This window comes from Aulonocara stuartgranti (genome assembly GCF_965226115.1).
Source record: "Aulonocara stuartgranti genome assembly, chromosome: 19".
NCBI classification, from domain to species: domain Eukaryota; kingdom Metazoa; phylum Chordata; class Actinopteri; order Cichliformes; family Cichlidae; genus Aulonocara; species Aulonocara stuartgranti.
The window spans coordinates 20,985,948-21,013,203 of NC_138955.1; the positions used below are offsets into that span (position 1 = coordinate 20,985,948).

General features: G+C 44.3%; 3 protein-coding genes across 7 annotated transcripts in view; 1 reads left to right on the plus strand and 2 right to left on the minus strand.

The window, feature by feature from the left end:
- The first annotated feature begins 20 nt into the window (after window positions 1–20).
- On the plus strand, window positions 21–26,712 carry rtn4ip1 (reticulon 4 interacting protein 1). 2 transcript variants are annotated; one of them, XM_082516805.1, is made up of 9 exons: window positions 21–500; window positions 4,597–4,748; window positions 5,954–6,022; window positions 8,919–9,043; window positions 10,373–10,421; window positions 10,845–10,981; window positions 11,057–11,240; window positions 15,816–15,908; window positions 26,136–26,712. In XM_082516805.1, the coding sequence occupies exons 1-9, from the start codon at window positions 218–220 to the stop codon at window positions 26,259–26,261; spliced, it is 1,218 nt and encodes a 405-aa protein (XP_082372931.1). In that variant the 5' UTR covers window positions 21–217; the 3' UTR covers window positions 26,262–26,712. The 2 variants fall into 2 exon arrangements, with proteins under 2 accessions (XP_082372931.1, XP_082372932.1); XM_082516806.1 differs by having other exon boundaries at window positions 24–138.
- On the minus strand, window positions 21,168–26,113 carry LOC309695854 (nucleic acid dioxygenase ALKBH1-like). Its single transcript, XM_082516809.1, is given in 7 exon segments — window positions 21,168–22,500; window positions 22,578–22,771; window positions 22,904–22,965; window positions 22,968–22,987; window positions 23,934–24,096; window positions 24,580–24,688; window positions 25,154–26,113. Coding segments are annotated over 7 exon segments (1,146 nt in total). The 5' UTR covers window positions 25,310–26,113; the 3' UTR covers window positions 21,168–22,058.
- LOC309695837 (uncharacterized protein) overlaps window positions 26,523–27,256 on the minus strand; it is a 55,391-nt gene continuing 54,657 nt past the window's right edge. For all 4 annotated transcript variants that reach the window (XM_082516750.1, XM_082516749.1, XM_082516751.1 and 1 more), the window contains one exon: window positions 26,523–27,124. In XM_082516750.1, the coding sequence (XP_082372876.1) occupies window positions 27,036–27,124 (89 nt within the window). In that variant the 3' untranslated portion in view covers window positions 26,523–27,035. The remainder of the gene's footprint in view (window positions 27,125–27,256) is intronic.

Here is a 27,256-nt window from a genome sequence, read left to right on the forward strand (position 1 = left end):
GATTGGCGGAGACACCGGAGGAGGCAGCCGGTGTTAGGGAAGAGCGGAAGGACGTTTCCACATGAGGATTTTAAGCATTTCCACTTCGTTTAGATGAATGTGAGACTTCCACGTGTGTTTACATGACAGAGAGAGCAGGTAGCGGCAGATTTCAACCAGCTTCACCCTCTAATCTGCACACGTTGAATGCGCCTGCGCGTCCATTTGTATTTGTGAGATGCTAAAGATGACTTCTCTGAGACGTTTGGTGCACAGCAGGGTGCTGCTCCACCTGAGCGAGTCTCCAGGTGTGCACAGCTCCCTGCCCAGGTGCGCCAGGCTGCTCAGCACCTCCAGCAGGTGCAGGACTGTCATGCCCGCCTGGGTCATTGATAAATACGGAAGCAATGAGGTCTTACGGTTCACCAAGAACGCCAGCTTTCCCATCATCAACTATCCCAATGAGGTGATTGTCAAGGTGTTTGCAGCAGGACTCAGCCCCATCGACGTCGCCATGAGAGGTGAGCGCGATTCAAGGCTGGCAAACGAGAACAGCAGCCGCACAGCGGTTGTTTTCTGCTCTGTGGTCGAAAAGAGTCAGAATGAGAGTGGCCTCTCCTCCACAAACCGCAGCATATCACTGTGGAAAGTCTGTTTCACAGTTTAAATTTTTGCACGCAGGTGCAAGAAAACACATTGTGATAAATCCGTGGTTCTTATCAGGATGAGCCAGAGGCCCGGGCCCGGGCCCAGCTCCAGGGTCCCCCGGGGCAGCTCTTATAGGCACCGTTAGATAAGATATCATTTACTTATCTGAAAATCACTGTAGCCAAAACAATAAACACAGCCTATAACAGGTGAAAAAAAGAAGCTCAGTAATGGAAAAGTGCACAAAAGGAAGAAGATGAATGAATAAATTAAAACTTTTAAGAGTGGAATAATTTAAAAGAGGAATAAAATGTGCATGACTCACTGTGATGATATAAAAACTGTGATTATCACAGAGCTGTTAGTTTAGATCACAGGTGTCAAACTCTGGCCCGCGGGCCAAATTTGGCCCGCAGCCTAATTACATTTGGCCCGCGAAGCCATACCAAATTACTATCAGAGCTGACCTACTGGTATTATACAGCTAATATATATATTGTTTAGTATTAAGCTTTGCTGTTCCATATTCAGTTTTTCAGCTAAACTTGTTTGAGTCCATAAGAAAAGATTCATTCTTATATCTGGAGGAAGATTTTTTTTTTTTCAATAAATATTAACGTTAGCCCGCGACTTTGTTCCATTTTGAATTTTGGCCCACTGTGTATTTCAGTTTGACACCCCTGGTTTAGATCATTTCAGCTGAAAGTCTTTCTGAAACATGTCACTGGGATGTGTGTGGTGCACCTCAACCACCTGTTTTTGCACAGCATGATTCTTTTGACCTACTCTGAGCACCAGCATTATTAGAGATATCATATTATCAACCACATGCCTGCATGGATAAAATATACAAACAACGGTGTAATAAAACATGTGATTCTGAGGGGGTTGATGGGAAACTGTTCTTTTGGTTGTTTTCAAATCTAATCAAATCACTTTTATTGTCACGTTACATGTGCAGGTACACTGGTACAGTACATGTGAGTGAAATTCTTGTGTGCGAGCTTCACGAGCAACAGAGGTGTGCAATAACATAAGAACAAGCAAATATAAGAATGGCTAAATCTGAGAATTATATGAATAAATATATGTACAATATAAGAGTGTATGCATATTACTGAATGCGTATACTAAATATGTATGTCTACGTGTGTGTACATATGTGTGTGTGTGTATACATATTTTACAAATTAAATAGAGTAAAATAAATAGATAAAATTTACAGAGGTTGGTAGTTGGATATTGTGCAAAACAGTGGCATTACTGTACAGTGTTGAGTGCATAATGTTGAAGTTCCAGTAGTGAAGCTGAGGTGTCTATGAAGTGTTCAGCAGTCTGATGGCCTGATGGAAAAAGCTGTCTCTCAGTCTGCTGGTACGGGACCGGATGCTGCAGAACCTCCTTCCTGATGGAAGTAGTCTGAACAGTTTATGGCTGGGGTGACTGGAGTCCTTGATGATCCTCCCCGCTTTCCTCAGGCAGCGCTTCCTGTAGATGTCCTGGAGGGAGGGAAGCTCACCGCCAATTATCCGTTCAGAGCACCGCACTACTCTCTGGAGAGCTTTGCGATTGTAAGCGGTGCTGTTGCCGTACCAGGTGGTGATGCATCCAGTGAGGATGCTCTCAATGGCACAGCGATAGAAGGTCCTGAGGATGCGGGGGCTTGTGCCGAATCTTTTCAGTCTCCTGAGAAAGAAGAGGCGCTGCTGCGCCTTCTTCACTGTTTTGTTTGTGTGTACTGACCACGTAAGATCCTCAGCCAGATGTACGCCAAGGAACCGGAAGCTGCTCACTCTCTCCACAGCAGCGCTGTTGATGGTGATGGGGGTGTGTACTTCTCTGCACCTCCGGAAGTCCACTATCAACTCCTTTGTCTTTGCGACGTTGAGGGTGAGATGGTTGTCTTGACACCAGTGGGTCAGGGCGCTGACCTCCTCCCTATAAGCTGTCTCATCACCGTTGGTAATAAGACCCACCACTGTAGTGTCGTCCGCAAACTTTACAATGATGTTGGAGCTGTTAGTGGCCGTGCAGTCGTAGGTGTAGAGTGAGTACAGGAGAGGGCTCAGTACACACTGAGCACTAGGGCTGCCACGATTAGTCGACTATCACAATCGTCAACAACTGATTTAATAGTCGACGCTCGTTTGAAGCTTTGTAAGATCACAAAAGACGCAGGAATAAGTAGTAGGATTTAAGAGTGTAATAACGGACTGAAACAGAAGATGGCAGCACTGCATGTACAAGGATGCCAGCTGCCGTTAAACCCTGAAGAAGAAGTAGCTCTGTCCCAGAATTCATAGCGCAGCCCAGCTCAGTTTCCAACAATGGCAGCAGCTAGTTAGTTTTAATATTACTCTTATTATTCTTTCTGGGTCACAAAATAAACGTTTAACATATATTCAGGCGAGAATGTAGCTGTGTAAACCTCAAATATCTGCTCAGTTTATCAAGACACCACATATTTTCAAAAGCGCTCCGATAGCTAGCCGGAGGCAAGGCTCACTAGAGCCGTGAGAACAGCGGACTCCGGGCAAATCATTTTCAAACCCACCGCCATCTTTCGCTACTCAGGTTAAACATATATAAGTCACTTAGATACCGTAACTTAAAAATGTTATTGTTTGGCTTTTTTTTAGTATTTTATTTGTTCCTGAGTAAATCGGTTTGGCTGAGATTAAAGTTTTTACACAGCTGAATAAACGTCAAGCAGACAGCTGATTATCAGAAGTGTGAGATGCTGGAGAATTTACTCCGGTGTCCTGTTATATTTTAGATAGCAAGGAGTTTATTAAACTTCACCGAAACAATCTGCAAATTTCATTAAAATTTAATAAACTATCATCTTGTCTTTATTTTTAGTTAGCACAAACACTTCAAGCTGTAAGCTAATGATGGTTATATAAGAGCAGATGCTGCTGGTGCAATAAGCTGTATGGATGCATGATCTGATTAGTCGACTAATCGCAAAAATAATCGGTGACTAGTCAACTATCAAAATAATCGTTTGTGGCAGCCCTAGTGAGCACCAGTGTTCAGTGTGATGGGGGATGAGGTGATGCTGCCCAGTCTGACCACTTGGCGTCTGTCAGACAGGAAGCTAAGGATCCAGCTGCAGAGGGAGCTGCTCAGTCCTAGATCCTGCAGTTTCCTGTCCAGCTTCGAGGGAACGATGGTATTGAATGCTGAGCTGTAATCTACAAACAGCATTCTCACATACGTGTCTCTCTTCTCCAGGTGTGACAGGGCAGTATGTAGTGTAGTATGTAAACCAGCGGTCCCCAACCTTTTAATATTTTCACGGACCGGTCTTTAAGGTGTCGCGGATAAATACAACAAAATAAAACTAGTACCGGTACCGAAAAAAAGAAGATTTATTCATAATACACGTGAAAAGACCCAGGAAAACAGAGTTAACGATAAAAACGATAACAAAATAACGCTGAAAACCGATAAAAACCCTGAAAACCATACATTTCACACCTGAGCCTCAACTCTCGCGGCCCGGTACCAAACAACTCACGGACCGGTACCGGTCCGAGGCACGGGGGTTGGGGACCGCTGATGTAAACACTCCAGCCAACCGTCTACTCTATCTGCTGTATCTGAGTAAAGCTTCAGTATGATAAACTTCATCTGTGACCTCTGTACTTTCAAAACGCTCTGTGAAGTAGAAGAGGACCGAGAACGGATCCTTGAGGAGCTGCACGCGTGAATTTGAAAGTAGTAATAATTATAGGAAGTTTGAAGAGGAAGTTTTGGATTCATGCTCCTTTTAATTATGTTGCTAAGTTACTTTAAGAGACACTTTAGGACTGAGGGGCAGGATAAAGGATTAATTTGAACTGTCCAAGAATGAAAATGTGGAGCTGAAAATTACAGTTGGTGAATTACTTTGACGTCCCAGTACAAACATTCATAAACAGCATTAAATCTTTATGTAATAATCATAAACTCTTTCCCCGTCAGGTGGCTACGGCGCAGCTACATTGTCCATGAAGAGAGATCCTTTGAACATCAAGCAGTCGGGCAGTGAGTTTCCTCTCGTTCTGGGCCGGGATGTGTCCGGGGTCATCATGGAGTGCGGCCTGGACGTGAAGCACTTCAGAGAGGGGGACGAGGTAAAGACAAGAGGTGTACGCACAGAGAGCAGAATCCAATTAACTGTGATTCTTCACGGCTGCCGTCAACAAACCCTTTTAAGAGAGAAAATTCAGAAGGCCTCAGGTTTTCCTCTACGCTGTGCTGCTGCTCTCAGAAAGAATACAACCTTCCTACAAGTTGGCAACATTGCTGACCCGGAAACAATTCCCTGATCTGCTGAAGTCAGTGTTTTTGTTTCTGTGTTAATTTAATCTGACAGTGTTGCACTTGCTAATGGTGCTAACAATCTCAGTGGGCGTGGCAGAGCCCGTGTGATTGGCTACATCCACCTTCAGAGAAACCAGTACAACTTGATCCCAATAGACTTTTATTGGTCGAACATTTGGTTCTGCACTTACGGCATTCATACCTTAACGCGAACACAGTTGTTTTCATCTCTCGCTTTTTTTCTTCCCCTCTCTTTGAAAGAGTAACATAACATTGGCTCCACAGCAAACGGTGTTCAAATGCAAGCGGATGAATCCTGGTGAGGGACATCCATGTATGCGATTCAAGTTTTTCTAGTTTGGAAAGAAACAACAACTAATTATTAGTTTTAGTCAGCATCCGGCTGGCATCAGCCCTCATGAGGCTCCTGGCGTGTGAAATATATTTTACTTTCATCTTCACACTGCGCTGCCCCACAAATATCACAAAGGAAATGAGAGGAAACGTCACACCTTCATAACTTTGTGAGGTTAAACTGTTATCAGTCATAACATCTGGCTTGTTCTCCATTTTGGTAACAAGACCTCAAAAGGTCACAAATGCTCTTTAAATGCTGCATTTTTAAAAAATGTGCTTTTATTTCCTTCTGGGACCTTTCAGTTCACAGCTCCATTATTATCTTATCACCACCCGTGTTGGTCAAGTTACTTGAAAAAAGTAATTATTTACTAATTATTGATTACGTCTCAAAGAAGGTATTTCATTACTTCAAAAGTAAGGTTAGGGTTCAAAAGTAATTAGTTACTTTATTACTTAGTTTAGTGTGTATGTTTGTGTGTGTGTGTAGGTGTGTGTGCGCTGTGACTTTAAATGTACTGTATTTTTTAACACCCATGAAGTCATTCTGCTTTTTTTACTACATCCGTAACCGTTTCCCAGAGGAGCACATGTGTGAAGTTTCTCTGAACTAGCTGCACAGAAATGCAGATTTGAGCCGTTTGTGTGTCGTCCTCAGGTTTGGGCGGCGATCCCGCCGTGGAAGCAGGGCAGCCTGGCGGAGTTTGTGTTGCTGAGCGCCAACGAGGTAATGCTCAGCGTTATGTATTTAAAATACATAAATGTCTCATTTCTCCTGTTTGTGAAGTGGAAACTTTCATCAGTGTCAGTTCTGCAGAAACAGTTTCCTTATTTATTTAGATTTTTGTTTGTTACACAGTTTAAGTTTCAACATCAGTGTGAAAACAAACAAACAAAATAAACTAAACTGACAGACGGTGATGGTCAGTGAAAGTTAAACTGAAGGTTTTTAGATAAACTCACGGGCACGTCACTGCAACCCCCCCTGGCTTCTGCTCCACGGCTGCTGAGTGACCCCTCATCTGGGACTCTCGTCAGCTCTTTCGGGGATAGTGGCGCAGCTGCCCCTCTGTTGGTCTTCCTTGGTCTCTTGTGTTCTGAGGGCCTCCCGATGTCTGGAGTTTTGATCTCCACCAGTAGGCAACTTCACCCGTTGCCTACTGGTGGTGGTCAGAGGGCCCGGTGGCGCAGCCTCGCCTCTGTCAGTGCGCCCCAGGGTGGCTACAACATAGCTTGCCATCACCAGTGTGTGAGTGTGTGTGTGGATGACTGTGTAAAGCGCTTTGGGGTCCTTAGGGACTAGTAAAGCGCTATACAAATACCATTTACCATTCATCTCAACTGGCTCCTTTCGATGTGGAGGAGCAGCGGTTCTACTCTGAGCCCCTCCCGGATGGCTGAACTTCTCACCCTATTTCTAAGGGAGAGGCCACCCTTCGGAGGAAGCTCATTTCCGCCGCTTGTATCCGTGATCTCGTTCTTTCGGTCACTACCCACAGTTCGTGACCATAGGTGAAGTTAGGGACATAGATCGACCAGTAAATTGGGAGCTTAGTGTAAAAGCACCACAACAGACCCGTACAGCGTCAGCAGCACCAATCTGTCCTTCTCCCTGGAGGGGTTTAAGTAAGGCGAGATACATAAACTCCTCCACTTGTGGCAAGCACTCATCCCTGACCCAGAGTGGGCACTCCACCCTTTTCCGGCTGAGGACCATGGCCTCAGATTTGGAGGTGCTAATTGTCATTCACACCGTTTCACACTCTGCTGCGAACCGTGATCAAAGCTGATCCAGTGTTCCACGGCCAGGACGAAAACCGCATTGTTCCTCCTGTATTCAAGGTTTGACTAACATACGGACTCTCCTCTCCAGCACCCTGGCATAGACTTTCCCAGGGAGGCTGAGGAGTGTGATTCCCCTGTAGTTGGAACACACCCTCCGGTCCCCTTTCTTAAAGATGGGGACCACCACCCCGGTCTGCCAATCCAGGGGTACTGCCCCTGATCTCCACGCAACATTGTAGAGGCGTGTCAACCAAGACAGCCCTACAACATCCAGAGCCTTCAGGAACTCTGTGTGGACCTTGTCCACACCAGAGGCTCTGCCACCAAGGAGTTGTTTAACTGCCTCCGTGACCTCGCCCCCAGAGATTGGCAGGTCATCCCCTTCGTCCCCAGACTCTGCTTCCACCTCGGAAGATGTGTCAGTGGGATTGAGGAGGTCCTCGAAGTAGTCCTTCCACCGCCCGACAATTTTCTCAGTCGAAGTCAGCAGAACTCCACCCGCACTATACACAGTGCAGGTAGAACACCATTTTCCCCTCCTGAGTCACATGACGGGTTGCTTTTTCCATGGCCTCTCCGAACTCCTCCCACACCCGAGTTTTTGCTTCAGGCACCGCCCGAGCCACCTTCTGCTTAGCCTGTCGGTACCTACCAGCTGCCTCCGGAGTCCCACAGGCTAACCAAGCCTGAGCTCGTTGACTCCCCTCACCTCTGTTGTCCACCACGACAGGCACCAACCACCTTGCGGGCGCAGCTTAGTGCAGCGGCTTCAGCAATGGAGGTGCTGAACACGGTCCATTCGGACTCAATGTCCCCAGTCTTGGAATGCTGTTGAAGCTCTGCCTGAGGTGTGTGTTGAAGCTCTCAAAGACTGGAGCCTCTGCTAGCCTTTCCCAGCACACGCCAGGTCTGTCCAGCGTCCTCCCTCACCTGATCCAACTCACCACCAGGTGGTGAGCAGTTGACAGCTCAGCCCATCTCTTTACCCAAGTGTCCAAAACATATGGCCTCAGGTCTGGTGATACGATTAAAATACATCATCGACCTGTGGCCTAGAGCGTCCTGGTGCTACGTGCACTTATGGACACTCTTATGTTTGAACATGGTGGTTTGCACAGAAGTCCAATAACAAAACACCGCTCGGGTTCAGCGGTAAACCCGGTGCTCCCTAACTCTGTCCCGGGCAGGATGAACTGTTCCCTCGATGGTCTTGTCATAGTGGTCTTCTGAATCGCTCTTTGTGTGGTCCCTCACCCAGGACCAATTTGCCATGGGAGACCCTACCGGGGGGCAAAAGCCCCCAGACAACGTAGCCCCTGGGATCCCTGGGACACACAAACCCCTCCACCACGATAAGGTAGCGATACGTGGAGGGGCTTCTACTTTTTTAAAGTTTAATTTACTCTGAGTCTATTTTCTTGTAAATGTTCTGGGTTTTTAGCTCATACAGGTGAAGGTTTACTGAGCCTCTGTCTGTTTGTCCTGTCACAGTTCACAAGAACTATAACTCAGTCAGATTTTACATAACGATCTCTGATTGGTCTTAATCTGAATCCTACTCAAGTTCAAGGTCCCATTTGTCACTGTATAGACGATAAGCTATGAACTGTGATGCTTTTTTATCAAATTTCCTTTTTTTCCCTGTAATATATTTTAATACTGTAATCCTGACTTTTTTTTAGCCCAGTCACCCCCACCTTAATTATTTTGAATGACACCAATACTCCTTTTTACTGCTTCACTTCCTCTAAAATGTAGAGATGAGCTGTTTTCATGATGACTACAGGAAGCTGCTGCTCTTATTAACTGCTGCTATTATTACTGTTTGTCCTGTTTAGGTGTCCCACAAACCAAAGTGTCTGAGCCACATCGAGGCTGCTGCCATTCCCTACGTGGCAACCACCACCTGGTCAGCGCTGGTTAATACTGGCGGTCTGAGAAAGGACAACTGTGCCAACAAGAGGTGAGGACATGGAAAGTTTAATCCATCCCAGTGAAGCTCGCCAACTGTTCCTCCTGAGCCCCTTTTAGCTCGCTTAAGGCGGGATCTAAAAGGAGCCTCGTAAACTCTAGATGCAAATAATATGATGAGTGAAACAATATAATTGATTAATTGACCAATCAGACGAGGCCAAAGTCATGCCACCGCCACCCTAACGATTAGTTAATAACATTTAGCCATTTCATCAAATATTACTTCATTCCTCACAAACTGCTTCTGCATCTGTGCTTTTTGTGGCATAAATAACGACACGGTTTAATCTGTCAGGTGCTGTGGCTCATCTGAGGTTGTACTAACCTCATCTTAGAACCTGATAATTATACAGATATTTTTTATTAAGTCCTGAGATTGGACCGGGTAATGAGCCCTGACCAGTGTGTTTACAATTTGCACTAATTTACCTGCAAGACAAAACAGAGGGAAAAATGTCCTTACCCCACATCAGTCTCAGTGTAAATAAAATGGGCCACCGGAAACATACCAATAAACCAGCTACAGCGATGTAACTAACCTGACGCTTGTTTCACCAAAGAGGCCTTTGTTGGGGGTGAGGGGAGGAAGACGAGCAACTGCTGAGTGGAGAAAAGTCAAAGCGTTGTGGACAGTGCAGATTGAGCTATAATAAACAGCTGTATCAGTGCCTGCGCTGCTTCGTGTACCAAGTACCAACAGTGCAACACAGGTGACTGAGTGATGGCCATATCCACCAGGCACCTGCTGACACTTACCTGAAACCCTCATGTGACAATCACGAGGACAAAAACCACCAACTTAGAAATACAATACAAATACGAGCAGCAGGATTGAACCTCGGATCTCATGTTACACAACATGGAAGCATGGAGAGTATTTTTTAACTTCAGGTAAATAAAGTCCTGTTTTAATACATGATGCAGATACTACAGTAATTTAGAATTATTGTCTTATATTTCTCATATTAGCTGCATTGCATTGACTTTATCCCATCGCAGCTATGTTTCTATTTGACCAAAGGTTTCTTCTGCTTAATGTTAGCTTACCTGCTAACATGAACACACTTGTATAACAGTCGCCTCCAACCAACACAACCAGCTGCTTTTTAATGTTTGCCTTTATTAATCGGTTTGATAAAAGACAGTTTTCTCGCCCTTATTTTGAAAGTACCTGCAAGCTGAAAGGAGAAAAAATAAGTTTTTTTTTCCTTGTAGTTGTTTTTTTCTTTTTTGGGGGGAAAAGTCGCCGGGTTTCCCTTCAGTTGACCAGGTGATTGCTGCGGTTGTCTCCTTCATTGTTTTGGCTTTTCTGTTGCAGGATTTTGATCCTTGGAGGATCTGGAGGAGTGGGAACGTTTGCTGTACAGGTACGCATGAAAAGCTGGACAATAATGACCACTTGTGGTCACCTAAACACTCGACATGTCACAATGAAGTAACGTTTGATCTGAAAAACGCTCACAGGTTAGACGCTCACCTGGTCTCACATTTAATATTTGATTTAAGCACAGTTAACTCTGACGTCTGATCGCAGACGTAAACCGTTAAAAAACAGCCGGAGTTTTTCCACTAGGTAAAAACACATTAAAGCTAAACATGTAAAATATCCTTAAAATCAGCTTCAACACCATCTCTCTTTAAATATTAGAGAAAAAAAAACAACCGCACTTCTTTAGCTTAAAAAGAACAAATTCTTACATTTTTTCTTCATCATGGTTAAAATGAAAAACTAAACATTTGATTTAACCGAAATGAAACTTGTATAAAAGTCTGGTGTTGTTCCTGCTCAGATGGTGAAGGCGTGGGGCGCCCACGTGACCGTTACCTGCTCCCAGAACGCCGAGCGGTTCTTAAGGGGGCTCGGGGCGGACCACGTGGTGGACTACACCGCTGGGCCTGTCGAAGAGCCGCTCAGCGCTCTGGAGAAGTAAGCAGGCCACACTCCGACTGAATCTCTGCCTCCGTTTGTCATCTTGGTCTGATTTACTTTGTTATCTTTAAGGTTCGACCTGATCCTGGATAATGTCGGGGGTGACACGGAGAGTTGGGCGTTGAAGCTGCTGAAGCCGTGGAGCGGCGCCAAGTACGTCACCCTGGTGACGCCGTTCATGCAGAACACCGACAGGCTGGGTGTAGCTGACGGCATGATGCAGTCCGCCGCTACAGTGGCCAGCAAGGCCTTAAAAGTAAGCTTAGATGGAGTTGTTTAGTTTTCTAACTTTCATAGAAACAGGAGGTTTTTTACACTTTGTTTTCTCGGTTGTAGGGTCGGAATATTAAACCAGCGACAGACACATTCAGTGGTGTTTATTTTCAATTTTAACACCTGGGTTTGGGTACAGCTATAGTGGAAGGTTGGCTCGTATCACTGCCCTTGTTCCTGGTGGGGTTTGTACTCCACCACGCCTGCCCTTGGAGTTCTGTTCATAATGTTCATGAGCAAAGGTTGTAGGTGCAGTGGTCTCAGAATCTCGTGGTAGTTTGCAGGGATGAAAAGTTGCACCTTGAAGTTTAAGGTCATGATTCTCCACCAGAAAAAGGGTGGAGTGCTCACTCTGGGTTGGGGAGGAATTTCTGCCCTGAATGCAGAAGTCTGTGTTTCAGGAGTGCGAGGTGCAGTGTTGCACGCTGTGATGACCCTGAAGGTGCTGATGTTGTGGTTGTTCTACACGCCTACTCTCACCATGTGACTGCAACCTGCGGTAGAGCGAAGGAAGACGATCGAGCTCCTCTGTGAGAGCTGACGGTGAAGAGCCGAGGTTGTTTGGCATCTGATCCAGATGCTGTTTTGGACATGCCTTGTTGGGAGGAGCTCCTGGGCCAGACACGGGACTAATGTTTGGCTATTAATGAACAAATCCACACAATAATTCATACAGATGTTTAACTTTGTCCTTTACGTTCCATTTTTGACTGTCTGCCGAGTTGTTCTTACAAAATAATATATTTTTTCTCTCCCAATTGCCAAGTATGGAATCTAAGTTAGAATTAGAACAGATTTATTCCAGTAGTAGCTCTGACTTGTGTCATAATATGTGCAGTTGTGGACTTTCTGCAGATAAATTTAGGTTTGTGTTCCTTTTATACTCTGCGCATTTCTTCCAGGTCCCTAAAAATCAGACATGGTACCTGAAGAAACAGGTGGAAAAAATGTGAAAATGCAGCAGGTTACTTTCTGGTGGCTGAGGCCCCGCCCCCTGCTGCAAGGCAGATAAAGAAAACAGTCCTGAACTCCTAAACTCTCTGTCGGAGCAGATGACATCGTCCACCTATACACAGACGCACGCACAAGCACTCACATCCTCTGTGGGTGTTATAGTAACAGCCTGCACTTTGCATGCAGTGCACTCGCCCGACCACAGAATCCACAGCTGTGCTCTGCTCTGCACAGCAAAGGATGCAGAATCAAGATGCAAGGAGATAATCTAGAGTTTTAGAACAATAAGTTACACCCTTCAGTCTTTGTGGAAATATGAGCGGTTACACATTAAGCCACATCTTTTTCTTTTTTTCAATTCAGTAATAAATAAATATATGATTGAAATGGAAACTTTAATTCCAGTTTAACAGCATGAACTTCATTTGCTGTCAGCAAATGAAGTGTAGAAGTCACGGGCACTGGCTGATTCGGTGTTTCCACAATGCTCTGCAGACCTGCCGGTGGGTCTCTCTGCCTTCAGTGTTGGATTCAGGCACTGATAAGCTTCTCTGTTAGGTTGAGATCCGGTGACTGATTTGCTCGTTGTAGAATCTCTCATTTCTTGGGTTGTTTTTGTAGTATCGTATCCACCTGCTGTGGAGCTGTGTCTGAATCTGAGCAGAGAGTACAGCCTCGAACACATCACACTCATCCTGCTTCTATCATTCTGGTCTAACTTCATTTGGGTTTAATCTTTCCAAACTGGTTTCCTGAACCCTGCACATAAATGTATTTGAAGCATAATGTGGCCTTCCTGCTCTTTAGCGTAACCAGTGGCTGCGCACTGTGGTCGTAACTCAATATTTCCATTTATGGAGCCGTCTCTTTATTGTTGACATGAAAAAATAACGCCTACGTCCTTCAGTGCGTTCTTGACCTGATTCGATGTGGTGATGATGTTTGTGTAAATCATGGAAATGATTCTGTCATCATACACTTCACTTGTCTCAGGCTGTTATTTATATGTACAGTTAAAACATGTCCCAGACTGTTGATTTGAGCAGTGACATCTTTGGATCTTCGCTTCAGTCTGAACGAACACTTACCAAATATAAGTTCAACACTTTGAGTCAACTTCAAAAATAGTTTGCTTTTATTATCATTAACTAGCAAAGGTTTAGGCCTCGCCCGGTCCTGAAACTGCTCGTCAGTCAGTTGTCCACTTACTTTTGAGCGTCTCAAAATGGGGAGCTGTTTGTAAAAATAGCTGCAGTTCTGTCAAACTAGTCATTCTTGTGGAAATTACATAAAAATGAATAATTGTCCAGAAACCTGTGGGCTCAGTGTAGGTGGGGAATGGAAAATAAACAGCAGTACCATGTGCTGCATGTGTGGAGAGGATTCGTGTCAAATTTTTTCAAATTAAAAAGGAAAGTATTTGTATCTGAAACATCGTCTGAGGTCAGGCAAGTGTGGGTAACTTCAGAAGTAGTTCAGAGTTTCAGGTTAGTCTCATTTTCCACGGCGGCATAAACCACTGTAACTGAAATTCCCCAACACAAAGTTTGTAGTAGCAACCAAATTCTGCATGTAGTTACACACACAGGTAACCGTGCACGAATGATTTTACAATATCAAATTCACATTGAATGATAATTCGTGGTGCATTTAGTGTTTAAGGATGTTTTTTAGCTCATCTGCGACCTGCAGATCTGATCCTCATTTATGAAAAGCTCTTAGATTTAAGCAATCAGCACAACTTTGAAGCAGGGAGGAGAGTTTAATCAGGAATGACTCATGGACTAAAAGACAAAAGAGAAAGAGGCTGAAATGAAACCAAAACTGAGCGAGAACAAGATGCTGGCATTCAGGACAGAAGAGGTTCATGTTCAGCTCGTTCCAGGCGTCCAAACGTTCATCGTTGGCTTTTTCAAACAAATGAATCTTTTTGTTTTGTTTTGTTTTGTTTTTACAGGTTTCTAAGTGTCATGTTCAAGGCTGAAATATTGTCAGCTCTGTTTTGTTCCCGATCATAAATGTTTACGAATTAAGAAAAAAGAAAAAGAAGCTGCAGTTCCTCTGAGATCCACTAGAGGCTCCAGCAGTGAGGTTCGGCCTGTTTACGGCCTGATACAGAAAGTCTCTCTTCATATCAGCTGCACAGGGGGAGGATGTTTTTGTAATGCACCCGTTTAAAACTTTATTAAGACTTAAAGTTTGCAGTATTTTGGGGGTGTGGCCTCTTTGACTGACAGGTGGATGCTATACATGCTAGCAGTCTGCTCAGCTCCACCTCAGCTATTGCAGACCCGGATCTGCACCTGTATTTGTGCTGTTTGCATGTTTTTATGCAGTTGTGTGACTAATACTGTGGCAGCTGTGACGTTGTTGTGCTAACAGACCATCCAAGAGGCTGGAAACTCAGGACTCTGGCTCCTGTTATGGTAGCTTGACTGCAAAAGGCACAGCTGGGTCACAGTGGCCGTATCCATCTCTTGTATACAGTTGTTGTTTATAAGACTCGAGTTAATTTGCCAAAAAAGGGAAAAAACACAAATTTATTGTCATTTTTCAAAATTTTCTATCAGTGTCGTGTTTGTTCTGGTTTCTCATTTTAAAGTAAATTTAATCTTTGCATCAGGAAGGAGGCGGAAGAAGAGCGTGGATGGCGGTAACAGGGCGGGACTGCCCCACAAACCTTCCATTGTTTTTCTTGTTAAATGTAAAGTTACTGAGTTGATGTCAGACTGTGGGGGTTGCAGGCTGGCACATATTCTACTCACGCTAACTTATTCCAGAATAACATCAGTTTTGAAGATTTGAAGGTGAAGCAGGATGGAGGTATACCTGGAGCAAATCTACAGGAAACAAATGAAACTGTGTGTTTGTGCACTTTGTGTTTTCGCTTCCTTTAACACAGAGACTAAGTTTCCAATCCCCCCCTGCCCACACACACACACACACACACCCTGGCCTTCTTTACCACCTTCATCCTGCATATAACCACACAGTGACTGTTTCCATTTCCACAGAAGTGTAAGGGTTGAAATGGGGTAATCTGCTTTTGTCGCACACTGTGTTTGTTGAATATCAGACGATTTGATTCACAGCATTGTCTTATTATTTTGCGCCTACAGAATCTGTGTAATCTGAACTCAGATCTGTGACGGCGCAGGTTTTCCAGCAGCTGATTCATAGTTTGGGTGTTCGGTGACTTGAGTTTTGTGGGTTGTTATCGACTCACAGATGTATTTAAGCAACACGAGCTTTAAAAACAAACAAACCGAAACTGGTGCGAATCTGTCCTTATCCACGTTTTTATCTTTTATTTATTCATATTTTGGTCATTACATCAAATATATTTCTCCCTTTGTGTTTGATGAGATTGAATCAGCACAAATATTAAAAATAAATGGAACTAGAAAATATGTCAATGGGAACACGATTTAAATTAAAAGAAAGTTTCATAAAGACAACAACAATAATATCAAAATAAGTCATCATGTTTCTGTTTTTTGAAATATATCTTTACATTATGATTGTCTTTTATTTTAAATGTATTAAAGTATTTCAGTGTTCTGTGTTTGTGCTGATTCATTTTTTTTCTGCTGTTTTCGTGCAGCACCTGATGAAAGGAGTTCATTACCGCTGGGGATTCTTTGCACCCAGCGGCTGTGCCTTGGATGAAATCAGGGACATGGTGGATGCAAAACAGGTATGACGCTGTATTTACCCTGCGAGCTGAACATGGATGCTGTTCCATCGTGGTTTAACACTGTTAGCACGTTAAATACCACAGACTGTATGTAAAAATGAGCATAGCTACTTCAACTCTGCCTTGTTTTCCTTAATAGCCCCCCTGGTTGGATGTTTCTGGAGACGTCATGGCCTCGTATATATACACATATACACATATACAGCTGACTCCCACTCCAAAGGTGTGTAGTCTTACCACTACACTACCCAGCTCACAACTTCATATCTCCAGTTCCCCACTTGACCCTCTATCTGAAACGTGCCCTTGTGCAAACCTTCTTCTGTTTGGCTGTTTCCATCAACGGCACCCGTTGCTTGTTAGCTCCGCCTCATTCTCTTTCACCTGGAAGTCCATCATAGCTGCCTCTTTTCATGGAAGACTCCTGTGTTGAGGAATCAAAACCTGTTATTTGTAGTGGGTGGGTGTGGCTTCTGTGCCTCTGACATCATAGAGTTCTAAGAGTTGAAAAAACTGATAAATTGTGTGTTCAGAGCAGCCTGTGCTTTTGGCTTACAGGGTAACTTGTCAATTCAGGGTCTGCAGCCTTAAAGTACGCAGCCTCAACGTTCCTCAAGGGCCGCGTACTTAAAGACCGCTAAGGCCGGAAGTACTAGGCTTGTGAAATGGGACGGTCTAGCCTTCAGAATTAAGTCATGAGCTCTCTCAGTGGAGTGAAACTCAGCCGTCTGCTCCTTGCTGTCTAAAATATAATCAGACGCTGACGTAGATTCTCGACCATCTCACACTTCTGTTTAATCAGTTTTCTGTTTGACGTTTAGTCAGCTGTGTGAAAATCCCGGAGGAACCCCCCCGAGGGATTAATAAAGTTTTTATTTAATCTAATCTAATAACTTTAATCTCAGCCAAACCGATTTACTCACGAACAAATAAAACACTGAAAAAGGCCAAACAATAACATGTTTAAGTTATTTGAAGTTTACTCAGCTACATTCTCGCCTGAAAATATGTTAAAAGTTTATTTTGCGACCCAGAAAGAGTAACAAGAGTAATGGTGGCTCCGGGAGATTTTCGGGAGGGGCACTGAAATTCGGGATTCTCCTGCAAAAATCGGGAGGGTTGGCATGTACGCACTCTGGAGGAACATGTTATGGCATGACCAACACCAGGGATCTATATAGCAAAAAGAAGAAAGGATCTTTGTATTAGGAACGTTAGAAAAACCAAAAGTAAACCTACTCTAAGCTGTAGCTGGCAGGACTTTTATTGTAACAAACTCAGTGCGAGTGATTTACCAGTAATAACAGTTTAACACTAAAATGGTGGAAGGTGTGGGTCCATCAAGAAGTGAGCAGCTTTCTAAATGCTGTGCATGATGTTTACAAAATGAAACGATGGACAGGTCATTACTATGCTGACTATGGAGCTAGCGTGAAGCTTAGATTAGCTGGAAACTCAATGCTTTCTTTCACTCGCTGTCCTTATTTATATTATAGCATTTTGGTCTGTGTGACCTTCGTCAGGTACAGAGATGAAGGTCGCATTAGCATGTTCGTGTGACTTGTTATTTGAATGCTTCAGAAATCCAGAGGTCAATAACAACAGGTCGAGTCTCCTAAAATAGCCACATAATAAAAATAAAGCTGAAAACACGGTTCAGAGTAGAGTAACATGCACATTTTATTTCTCACCTTTCTAAAACTAAAACTACTCTTCTGAAAATGTAGCTTACACCAGTGGTGGCAGCAGTAGAAGGACAGTATGGTGGCTGTGACAGGTTTTGGTGACATTGTTTGTAGATGAAAACAGGTTTATTCTGCCAAGTTCAGAGGTGCCAACAGTACAGACATTCTGTACTTAAGTAGAAGTACAGATACTAGTGTTGAAAAATACTCCAGTAAAGTCGAAGTACTGATTCAACTTTTACTCAAGTAAAAAAGTACAGGCTCAGAAATGTACTGAAAGTAAAAAGCACCTCTTTGGAGGACATTTCTATTCAATTCAATACAATTATTTATACAATGTCAAATCACAACCACAGCTGTGGCTCCAGCTGTTTGTGACCAAAGCTGCCTGAACCATGTGCTATATTAATGTAATGGTAAAATAATATTATTTGAAAGGAATACAAACTTTATTTCAGTCTAAATTTTCAGTCTAATAATTCTACTCATCTTGAATCAGTTCAGTTGAACATGAGCAGAGAAAAAGAAGGAAAGTAAAAATATGTTTCTATTTCCTGTTGCCTCCATTGTAGAGGGGGCTTTGCCTCTAAACAGGAAATGTGTGCAGTCAGGGGTTAAAGTGGATTCAGGTGGGGGAACACTAAAAGTGGTTATAATGTCTCAGTGTGGGGAAAAGAATCAAGCTCACAATAATTAAAAGCTCCAGTAGATTTTCTTAGTGTACAGGCTGTGATCAGCTGACCTGCTGCTCTCTGTGGATGTACACACCTGGATTCATCCAGATGTGAGCAGATGTTTCATGAGTTGTCCTGGCTGATTTCATCCTCTACACTGACAGTACGCTGTTTATGCTCTCTTTATATTAGACACTAGTGATGGCCCGCTTGAAGCTGACGCTCCGGTGCGTGTGTCAAAAAAATCAACACACTGCTTCAGAAGCACTGTATCGAAGCTTGATTCGTTTGGCCAGAGTCACGTGATCAGTGACGTCCGAATGGTTTAAAAGGAAGTGAATCATTTGCGGGATTTGTGGAGTGTTTTGATGGTGACAGATAGCGAACCACTGATCATTCCACTGAGAGATTTGAAACCAGCGAGGAATAGAGGAGGTTCTGTTGTGTGGGAGTATTTTGAGTTGATTTTGGTCAGTCGGGTGGGTTTTCCAGCTTTGTGTTGTGGCCGTTTGCTTTTGTTTTGTGCGTGTTTATTTTATCTTATAATGGGAAAAAACTTAAAATGTCAAAAAATCTGCTTCCATAATATAAATATCATTAAATAACTTTAGAAAAACTTCCACTTGACTCTTTACATGTAATGTTATAAAAATATATATTTTATTGTTTAATTAATCTGAAAATGTTAGTCTGCCAAATGTGCAGCAATTTAATCTATTTATTCTCTTTAGCTGATAGTTTGTGGGGCCCAGGTAGAATGTATAACTGCATCTCTACCAGTTTCTCTGCACTCCAGCCTCTTCTGTGCCATGTGAAGGGAATTTCCTTAATGCAGGAGAAATGATCTCCATGAAAAGGAACAGGTTCGGCCATCACACACTAGAACAAATTCTCTTCTTAAATAAAAATGAAAAAGGGCTACTTTAAATGCATCATGTTTTTAATTTGCAAGTTCATAAGCATTTTCCCTTTCCCTTACGTCAAGAAGTGATGAAAGTGGTGTATTTGGCTGAGCTTTCCGTCAGAGGTATCTGCCAAAACCCCATATTAGCGTCCAGCTTGCTGAATATGCTGGCACCAGCCAATCTGCCCAATGTTTCCTCCAGCGATGGCAGTATGTACTTCTCTCGACACACAGACTCATTGAGGTGTGTAAGGTCGACACATATGCGTACATCTTCTGTCTTCTTCGGTACCACCACCATGCCTGAGCACCAATCAGTTGGCTCCTCAATCCTGCTGATCACCCCTAGTTCTTCCATACGGGCCAGCTCCTGCTTAACTTTGTCCATCAGAGGCAACGGGATTCTCCGTGGCGTCTTCAAGGAAAAAGGTTGAGCTCCAGGTTTCAGTTTGATGTCGTACGGCTGACGTACTTCACCGAGACCACTGCACAGCTTTGGGTAGCACTTTTTAAGGGTCTCTATAGTTATGCTCTCAAGACGAGCCACAAGCTCCAGCTTGCTAATGGCAGGTCTCCCCAGCAAAGCAGTGTGCAGGTGTCTGATGACAAAGACATCCTCAAGTATTTCTTTGACTCCCTTCCTCAGTGCAAGCTCACTGACACCAACGACATCCAAACGACTCCTCCTGGGACTGAGCATACATACATACATTGATGTTCATATCGATATCAGCTGGATAGTGTAGTGGTAAGACTCTACGCCTTTGGAGTGGGAGTCACAAGTTCAAGTCCTACTTGAGCCTCTGCATCCAGTGCTTATCTCATAGTTAGTGTGTAGTGTAGTCCACAGCTTTGTTGTGTGTGTCATAACAATGATGCAGAACAGCTGATTGTGCTGTAAATAGTTTGAAACACCTTTAAAAAGAAAATAGCTGCAAAAAAAGAAAATAGCTTAATTACTTTTTTGAAGAAGTATTTATTCTTCTTTTTTTTTTTAATACAAGATGTGATATATACATATATTGATGTTCCTGTCGATATCAGCTGGATAGTGTAGTGGTAAGACTCTACGCCTTTAGAGTGACAGTCACAAGTTCAAGTCCTGCTTGAGCCTCTGCATTCAGTGCTTATTTCTCATGGTGATGAGGTACAACACATGTGCTACGGCAAGGAGGAGTCAGGACGCCAAGACGGGGGGATATCGTCCTCCCCGAGGTCGGCAACGTCAGGAAGGAGCAACATTTAGCTTAGGATGTGAGGTTTGTTGAGAGAGAGATCAAGTACTGAGAGCGCAATGAGAGTTCTAAGAGTACTTGAACTGGTGGCATCCTTCAAAGGCTACGTGGTGTTAGGAGACATTACTCTAAAAGCTAACAGCAGGCTAAGATGATCAAATTTCCTCCTGTGTAGGAAACTAGGAAGTTAAAACTATTTATTCTTCCTTTTAACTAAATACTATAAAAGTTTAATCTTTGTTCAAGTAAGTAGTTTTTTTTTTTTTACTACTTTTACTTCCAGTTCCAAGTGTTAACATCCTACGACAGGTAATTTGATTATCTTAGCCTGCTGTTGCTTTATGAGTAACGTCTCTTAACACGACGTAGCCTTTGAAGGATGCCACCAGTTCAGTACTCTGTAACTCTCTCAACAAACCTCACATCCTAAGCTAAATGTTGCTTCTTCCTGACGTTGCCGACCTCCCCCCTGTCTTGGCGTCCTGACTCCTCCTTGCCGTAGCACATGTGTTGTACCTCATCACCATGAGAGATAAGCACTGGATTCAAGCAGGACTTGAACTTGTGACTCTCACTCCAAAGGCGTAGAGTCTTACCACTACACTATCCAGCTGATAGCGACATGAGCATCAAAATAAATATCTATATATCTATATCTATATATATCTATATATCTATATCTATATATATCTATATATATATATATCTATCTCACATCTTCTATTAAAAAAAAAAAAAAGAAGAATTAAAAACTTCTTCAAAAAAGTAATTCAGGTATTTATTTTTTTTGCAGCTATTTTCTTTTTAAAGGTGTCTCAAACTATTTACAGCACAATCAGCTGTTCTGCATCATTGTTCTGACACACACAACAAAACTATTGACTACACTACACACTAACTATGGTGCAAATCTCTCACAGTGAGGGTGTTTTTGGTTTTGTTTTTGCTCACAGGCTTTCGAGCGTTTTCCTTATAAAACAATGTTTTTACCGTTTCTTCCTGCAGTAAATATAAACAACGATCAACACAATTTAAAAACTGGTATAAAGTCCACACTTTTCCCGTCAGTTGTTCCGTCTGTCCTGCTCACGTCTCCAATGGTTGTACACGTTGTCATTAACGTGTCATAGCCTGTCAACCACGTTGGTTAGCTGCGTATATACGAATGTGAATCGCATCATTGGCTGGACTATGGGATACGGTGGCATCGTTCTGATCCCATATGGGAGCAGCCAGTCACTGACTCACACTGCAAAACAGAATTGTTAAAGTTTTAATTTCAATTCAGGTTAGATTTTTTTGTGCGCAACGCAGATGTTCTGTGCGCAGAGACGTGCCAGCAGTGCGCATGTGCGCAGCTTAGAGGGAACATTGCATACATACATAGAGCTCGATCTGGGTACTGGATTATATCTTCTTTCTTCATGACTACTGCTCACTGAATCATGGACTGTATTCACACAATCGTTAAACAATCATTTTAACAGATTAACAGATCCAGATTAGCACCGACTCCTAAGAGTTCATCTTTAGATCGGGTCTCGTCCCGTCTCTGGCAGCATCTACACACTGACCCACATAAATCCTTTAACAAATAAACCCAGTAACCAAGCAGAAGCCGTCCTTCATGGAGGCCCGTGCTGTAAGTGCCCTCAGTGAGTCTCTGCAGCATAAGGAGAGTCACTGCTGCTCCTCTTCCTCTTTCCGCTCTCTCCATCATCGTATCCGTCCGTCTGTCCAGTGTCCGTGGTTTGGTGAGAACGGGGAGTTTCTGGAAATTTCTGTCCAGGTGCCAGCACCTGTCTGACAGTCACATTCACTCTGGAGCTCTGGATGTACCTGGAGCAGACAGCCCATTCCTCCTCGGACACCGGCTCCACCACGGAGCCTTCCTGTGGTGGGGGGGTCTGGATGCTTCCCCCCGTCTCTAATGCCAGACGCCCCGGAGGTGCGGGGAGGATTCGTGGGACTGCGTGGTACAGAAGGCGGCTGGGCCCTGACATCACCATCACGTCCCCACTGTGCATGAGCATGGCTCTGGGGGGGTCCTGTCTGTGGGGGCCGCCCAGGAGAAAGATGGCTGACTGACCAAAACTGTAAAGACAACACGGAAAAACAGGGAATTCAAACATGTCCTTCGCATAACGACGGTGAAAAAACAAGCGTCCCACCTAAACGACAGCAGCGGTCGAGTGTGGTCCAGCTCCGACTCGTCCACGTGGATTCCCAGAGAAGAGTCTGATCGGTAATAGTTGAGGATTCCCGCTTCCGAGATAAAGCCAGGGAAGCCGCAGGCAGCTGTCACGTGAGCGGAGAGGAGGTGGAGGTCACGTGCGAAAGGAGTGTGACTGCTGGGAGAGTACGTCTGCAAACAGGAGGGGAGGAGTGAGATGAAGAGAAAGGGCGCCACAACAGACCGTGGCAAACGTTTGCTCTGAAACCGTCCCCGCCTGTGCTGCTGGAGGAGCAGCAGTAAAGAGGTGAAGCAGATGCTCACCTTTGTGTCCCAGTTGTAATGATAGCCCAGTGTGACCCAGCGCAGCCTCTCCAGGAGAGTTCTCGTTTTCCAGCCGCAGAAGATCTGCGGATCAAAGTTTTACATATTGTGTTATTTCTTAAATCTGTAGATCTGGAACACATTGCATTGTTAAATAGTCTGGTCTGTTACTGTACTGGAGCAACTGTAACCACATAATTTCGTTAGGGATCAGTAAAGTATGCTGATTCTGAAATAGGTTAAAGAGGAAGACGAGGGCACACAGTTTGTTCAAAGATCCGACAGCAGCTGAGCTCCCCAAACCTGCAAACAACAGCAGACTTTAAAACAGCGCCACCTGGTGGCACTGAATTCATTAGACACTGCAGCAGTCGAGCACCGAGGATTTTCAGTAATTAAACACTTGAGTTGCTTTTTCTTGCATAAAATAGGAAACAGAGGCTCCGAGGTTTTGTTTGCACTCTCATAAACACTAACCCTTCCTCACTTTTTCACTTCACTCTCAGCTTTCACAGCAGAAGGTCACAAAAAGCAGCTGCTCAACACCAACGATGGCAATACGAACATCAGGTTAAAGAAACAATCTGCGCTCCTGTCAACATTAGCGGAACGTCAGGCGAATGTCAGAATTGTCGGGGGAACATCAGAGGAACATTTGGGAAAAATCTGAGGAACATTGGAGAAATGTCTGAGGAACATTTAGGGAAGATCAGAGGAATGTTAGAGGAATGTTGGGGGAGAAAAAGCGGCATTTTAAACTGGGTCATTTGCATAATTTGAGGATTTGGAAGAAGCGAAACGGTTTGAAAATCAGCTGTAAACTCAGAGCTCTGATGGTCTTTAGCCATGCTCAGACCGCCACCTCCAAACACGCACGCATGACCAGGCGCAGATACACCTGAGCAGCTGGTGGCTGTGGTGGTGTCGCAGTGACCCCTGCTGGTAGTAGACTGTTTACCTTCATCGGGAGGTCGAGCTCCTCCTGCTGTGACCTGTGCAGCACGTACCTGTACACACCTGTGAGTCTCACCTCAGGCTGTGCACGCTCTGTCCCCAGATGTCCTGAGTCTCTAAGGGGGACATGTGCTTGTCCAGGTTGCAGATGTTTGGTTTCTGAGGGTAAATCTTCAGACACTGTCGGAGCCAAAACGGCTGCGTGCCGCGCAGGAACGGATCGGAGATGAAGATGAACCCTGGACGAGGAAGAGCGCAGAATCATCATCATCATCATCATCATCGTGTACCCAGAGCACTAAACTCGGTCCAGTTCATGGGCCATCTTCAGATGAAGCAGGTAACAAAGACATAAAGCAGCTCGTGTGTTCAGCAGCAGGCCACAGCAGAGTGAATGCAGAGCATCGTCTTCATCCAGCGAGTCGTCGCTGGATGAAGATGATGCTGACATTACGTTCCCAGTGGACAGCCAATCAGAACTGTCCATTACAGTCGAGACCATTCTGCTGAGCTAAACTAAAAACACTTCAGTTCCTGAAACATGGAAAAATGAGACCAACTCTCAGTAACCTGCCTCAGAGCCGGCTTCTCCCTACGCTTTACCTCACAGTACGAGGCGCCGCGAGGCAACTGTCGCTGTTATTTGGTTCTTTACAGCCGGACTGAATTGAACCAGACCGCACGCATCCAAACTTTATTTAAACTCTGACGTGCGCGTGTACCTGGGTGTCCTCGCAGGCCGAAGGCTCGCCACTCTCTGACGGGCTGTAATCCGACTCTAGTGGCTTCTACATCGCTCACCGCGGCGGCGTCGAGGTTAACTGGAACAATCTACACACACACACACACACACACACACACACACACACACACACACACACACCATTAGCAGACGTCAGGATTGTAAAATCATTTTCACTCAGGTGCTGTCTGCACCTGTTCTTCAGCAGACCTGAACCAGTCAGGTGACACCCAGTCCACTGTGACGTTAGTCAGGTGGATTCAGGTGATCTGCAGATTCAGACTGTTCGTGTTTGAACTCTGACCCTCACACCTGTCTGCTGCTTCGATCACCTTCAAACTTCCCTCTGTGACACACAGTCATCGGTATGATCGATGAAATGATCGATCCAGGTGAGTTTGATCAGAAATGAAAGTGGACAGGTGAGGGAAGGTGGAGGTAACCTGTGGAACTGTTCACTTTGTTGGTCAGAGAAGTCAAACTTCAAACTGACCCATGAAGAAGAACAAGGAGAAAGATGGCTGCTAAACGCCGGGAGCGCGCTTTGCTCTCACCTGTTCACCGGGCGCACACCTGGAAAAGTCGATGACGTCGCTAAGGTCCGGCGGGGGGTTCCTTCTCCTGTAAAACTTGAATATCTTCCGAAACGAATCCTCTCCACCCTCCACCATGGAGGCTGCCATCTTAGCCATGACGTCACTGTCTTGCATGCCCTGCTCCGGAAGTAAAAACTAACAAAAATGAAAGAACAAAACAAACAAACAGATATTTAAACAGTTAACAGCGCGAGCGGGGAGAGACTAACTGTAACATGTTTCTATGGCTGTATCCCAATTCAGGGTCTGCAGCCTTAAAGTGCGCAGCCTCAACGATCCTCAAGGGCCGCGTACTTAAAGACCGCTAAGGCCGGAAGTGCGAGGCTTGTGAAAATCTTTTGTTCATTTGTTTGTTTGTTTCTACATGAGCTTTGATCATTCTCTGTAAGATTAAGCTCAGCTATTGAACGGCGTATATTTTAAAGTAAAGGCTTTAAAACCAAGTTAGTACAAACGTCACTAATGTCACATAACTTTGCCGACATGTGGCCAACAGTAATGTTTTAATGTTCTTCGTTATTAAACATTTGCACATAAATAAGTGACATAATATTCAGTACTTAAAGTTTACTCTTCGGGCGCCCCTCATCCGCCGTTTTTTTTCGGCAAAATTATCCACACCACCGCCGCGCTATGCATTCTGGGATATGTTGGGCCACGAAGTCTACACCGCCACAGCCTTAAAATTCAGGGAAATGAAGGACGCATTTCAGGGCCGCATTTCGAGCAGCCTTTGAATTGGGACAGCCTTCGTCGCGTCGCGGTGACGTAATCGGCCTTAAAATGCGGCCTTTAAGGCTGCAGACCCTGAATTGGGATACAGCCATATACTGACTTGGCCACGTTTAATGTGAACATCCTCACTGGAACAGGAGCTGTGACTATAAGGAGAAACACACTTTAAGAGAACTTGCTCACTTATTTGTCTCCTCCCTCTCAGATCCGGCCCGTGGTGGAGGAGACCTTCAGCTTTTCACAAGTGCCTCAGGCCTTTGAGAAGGTGGAGAAGGGTCACGCCCGAGGAAAGACGGTAGTCCAGATCAGCAAAGGGGGCGACGACGTATAGCTCTGCACATCGTGGGCTTTTCTTATTGAGTGCTGTCAATGCTTTTATAGACTCCGCCCACAAAACCAAAGACACATTGCACTTTGTTTTCTATCCAAAGTACATTGTTTACCTTTTCATCAGGTTTGTGTGGCTGTTTCTTTTCCACTGTTTGCTGAGGATCTGAGCAGGTCTCCCTTGAAAAAGAGGTTTTTAATCTCAATGGGATTTTCCCGGTTAAATAAAGGTTAATAATAATAATAACAAGCACTAAAACTGCTGTCAGCTTAAAAAAAAGCTTTTATTTTTCAGTGACTCAAAGGAAACTCTTCACTAAAATAAAGACATCACATTATTACTTTAATGTGTAACAATATTCTCACATTTACAACCAGCAGAGGGCAGCAGAGTTAAACTCAAGGTCTTTACACTCAGTGGTTCTGTACAAACGACAGTGTGTGTGTGTGTGTGTGTGTGTGTGTGTGTGTGTGTGTGTGTGTAAAAAAATTAAAAACTTTACAGCGGATCACTTTGATCTACAAACAGCTTCTGGAGTGTAAGAGAAGTACCGTACAGGAAAAGGTGCAGCATTGAAACAGGGCAGAGGTCTCGCTGAAGTAAACAGTCTTTGGGTTAAAGGTCAGCTAAAAACATTTTGTTCATCAACGTGAGCTCGTAATCCAGCGCATCGTCTTTCCAAGCAAACACGACAGCGAACATCGGTGTGGGCTCCACGGCTGAGCTGCGTCTGAGGGCCCAGCGTGACGGAGCTCCGTCAGGAGGCCGTGAGAGTCGTCACAGCAGCTCCAGACTCCACCTCTGGTTCAGCTTTCGCTCATCAAACGTGTTGAGGATCACCTGGTTTTTATCGTACTGATGCCCACCTGGAAACAGACGACACAGCTCGAGTTCAGTCATCACTGCAGCACGTGACGCTCACGCGCTCAGATTATTTCAGTCAACTTTTAATTTTGCGTTTTAGTTTTCTTAAAAAATTAGTTATCACTTTTTAATCA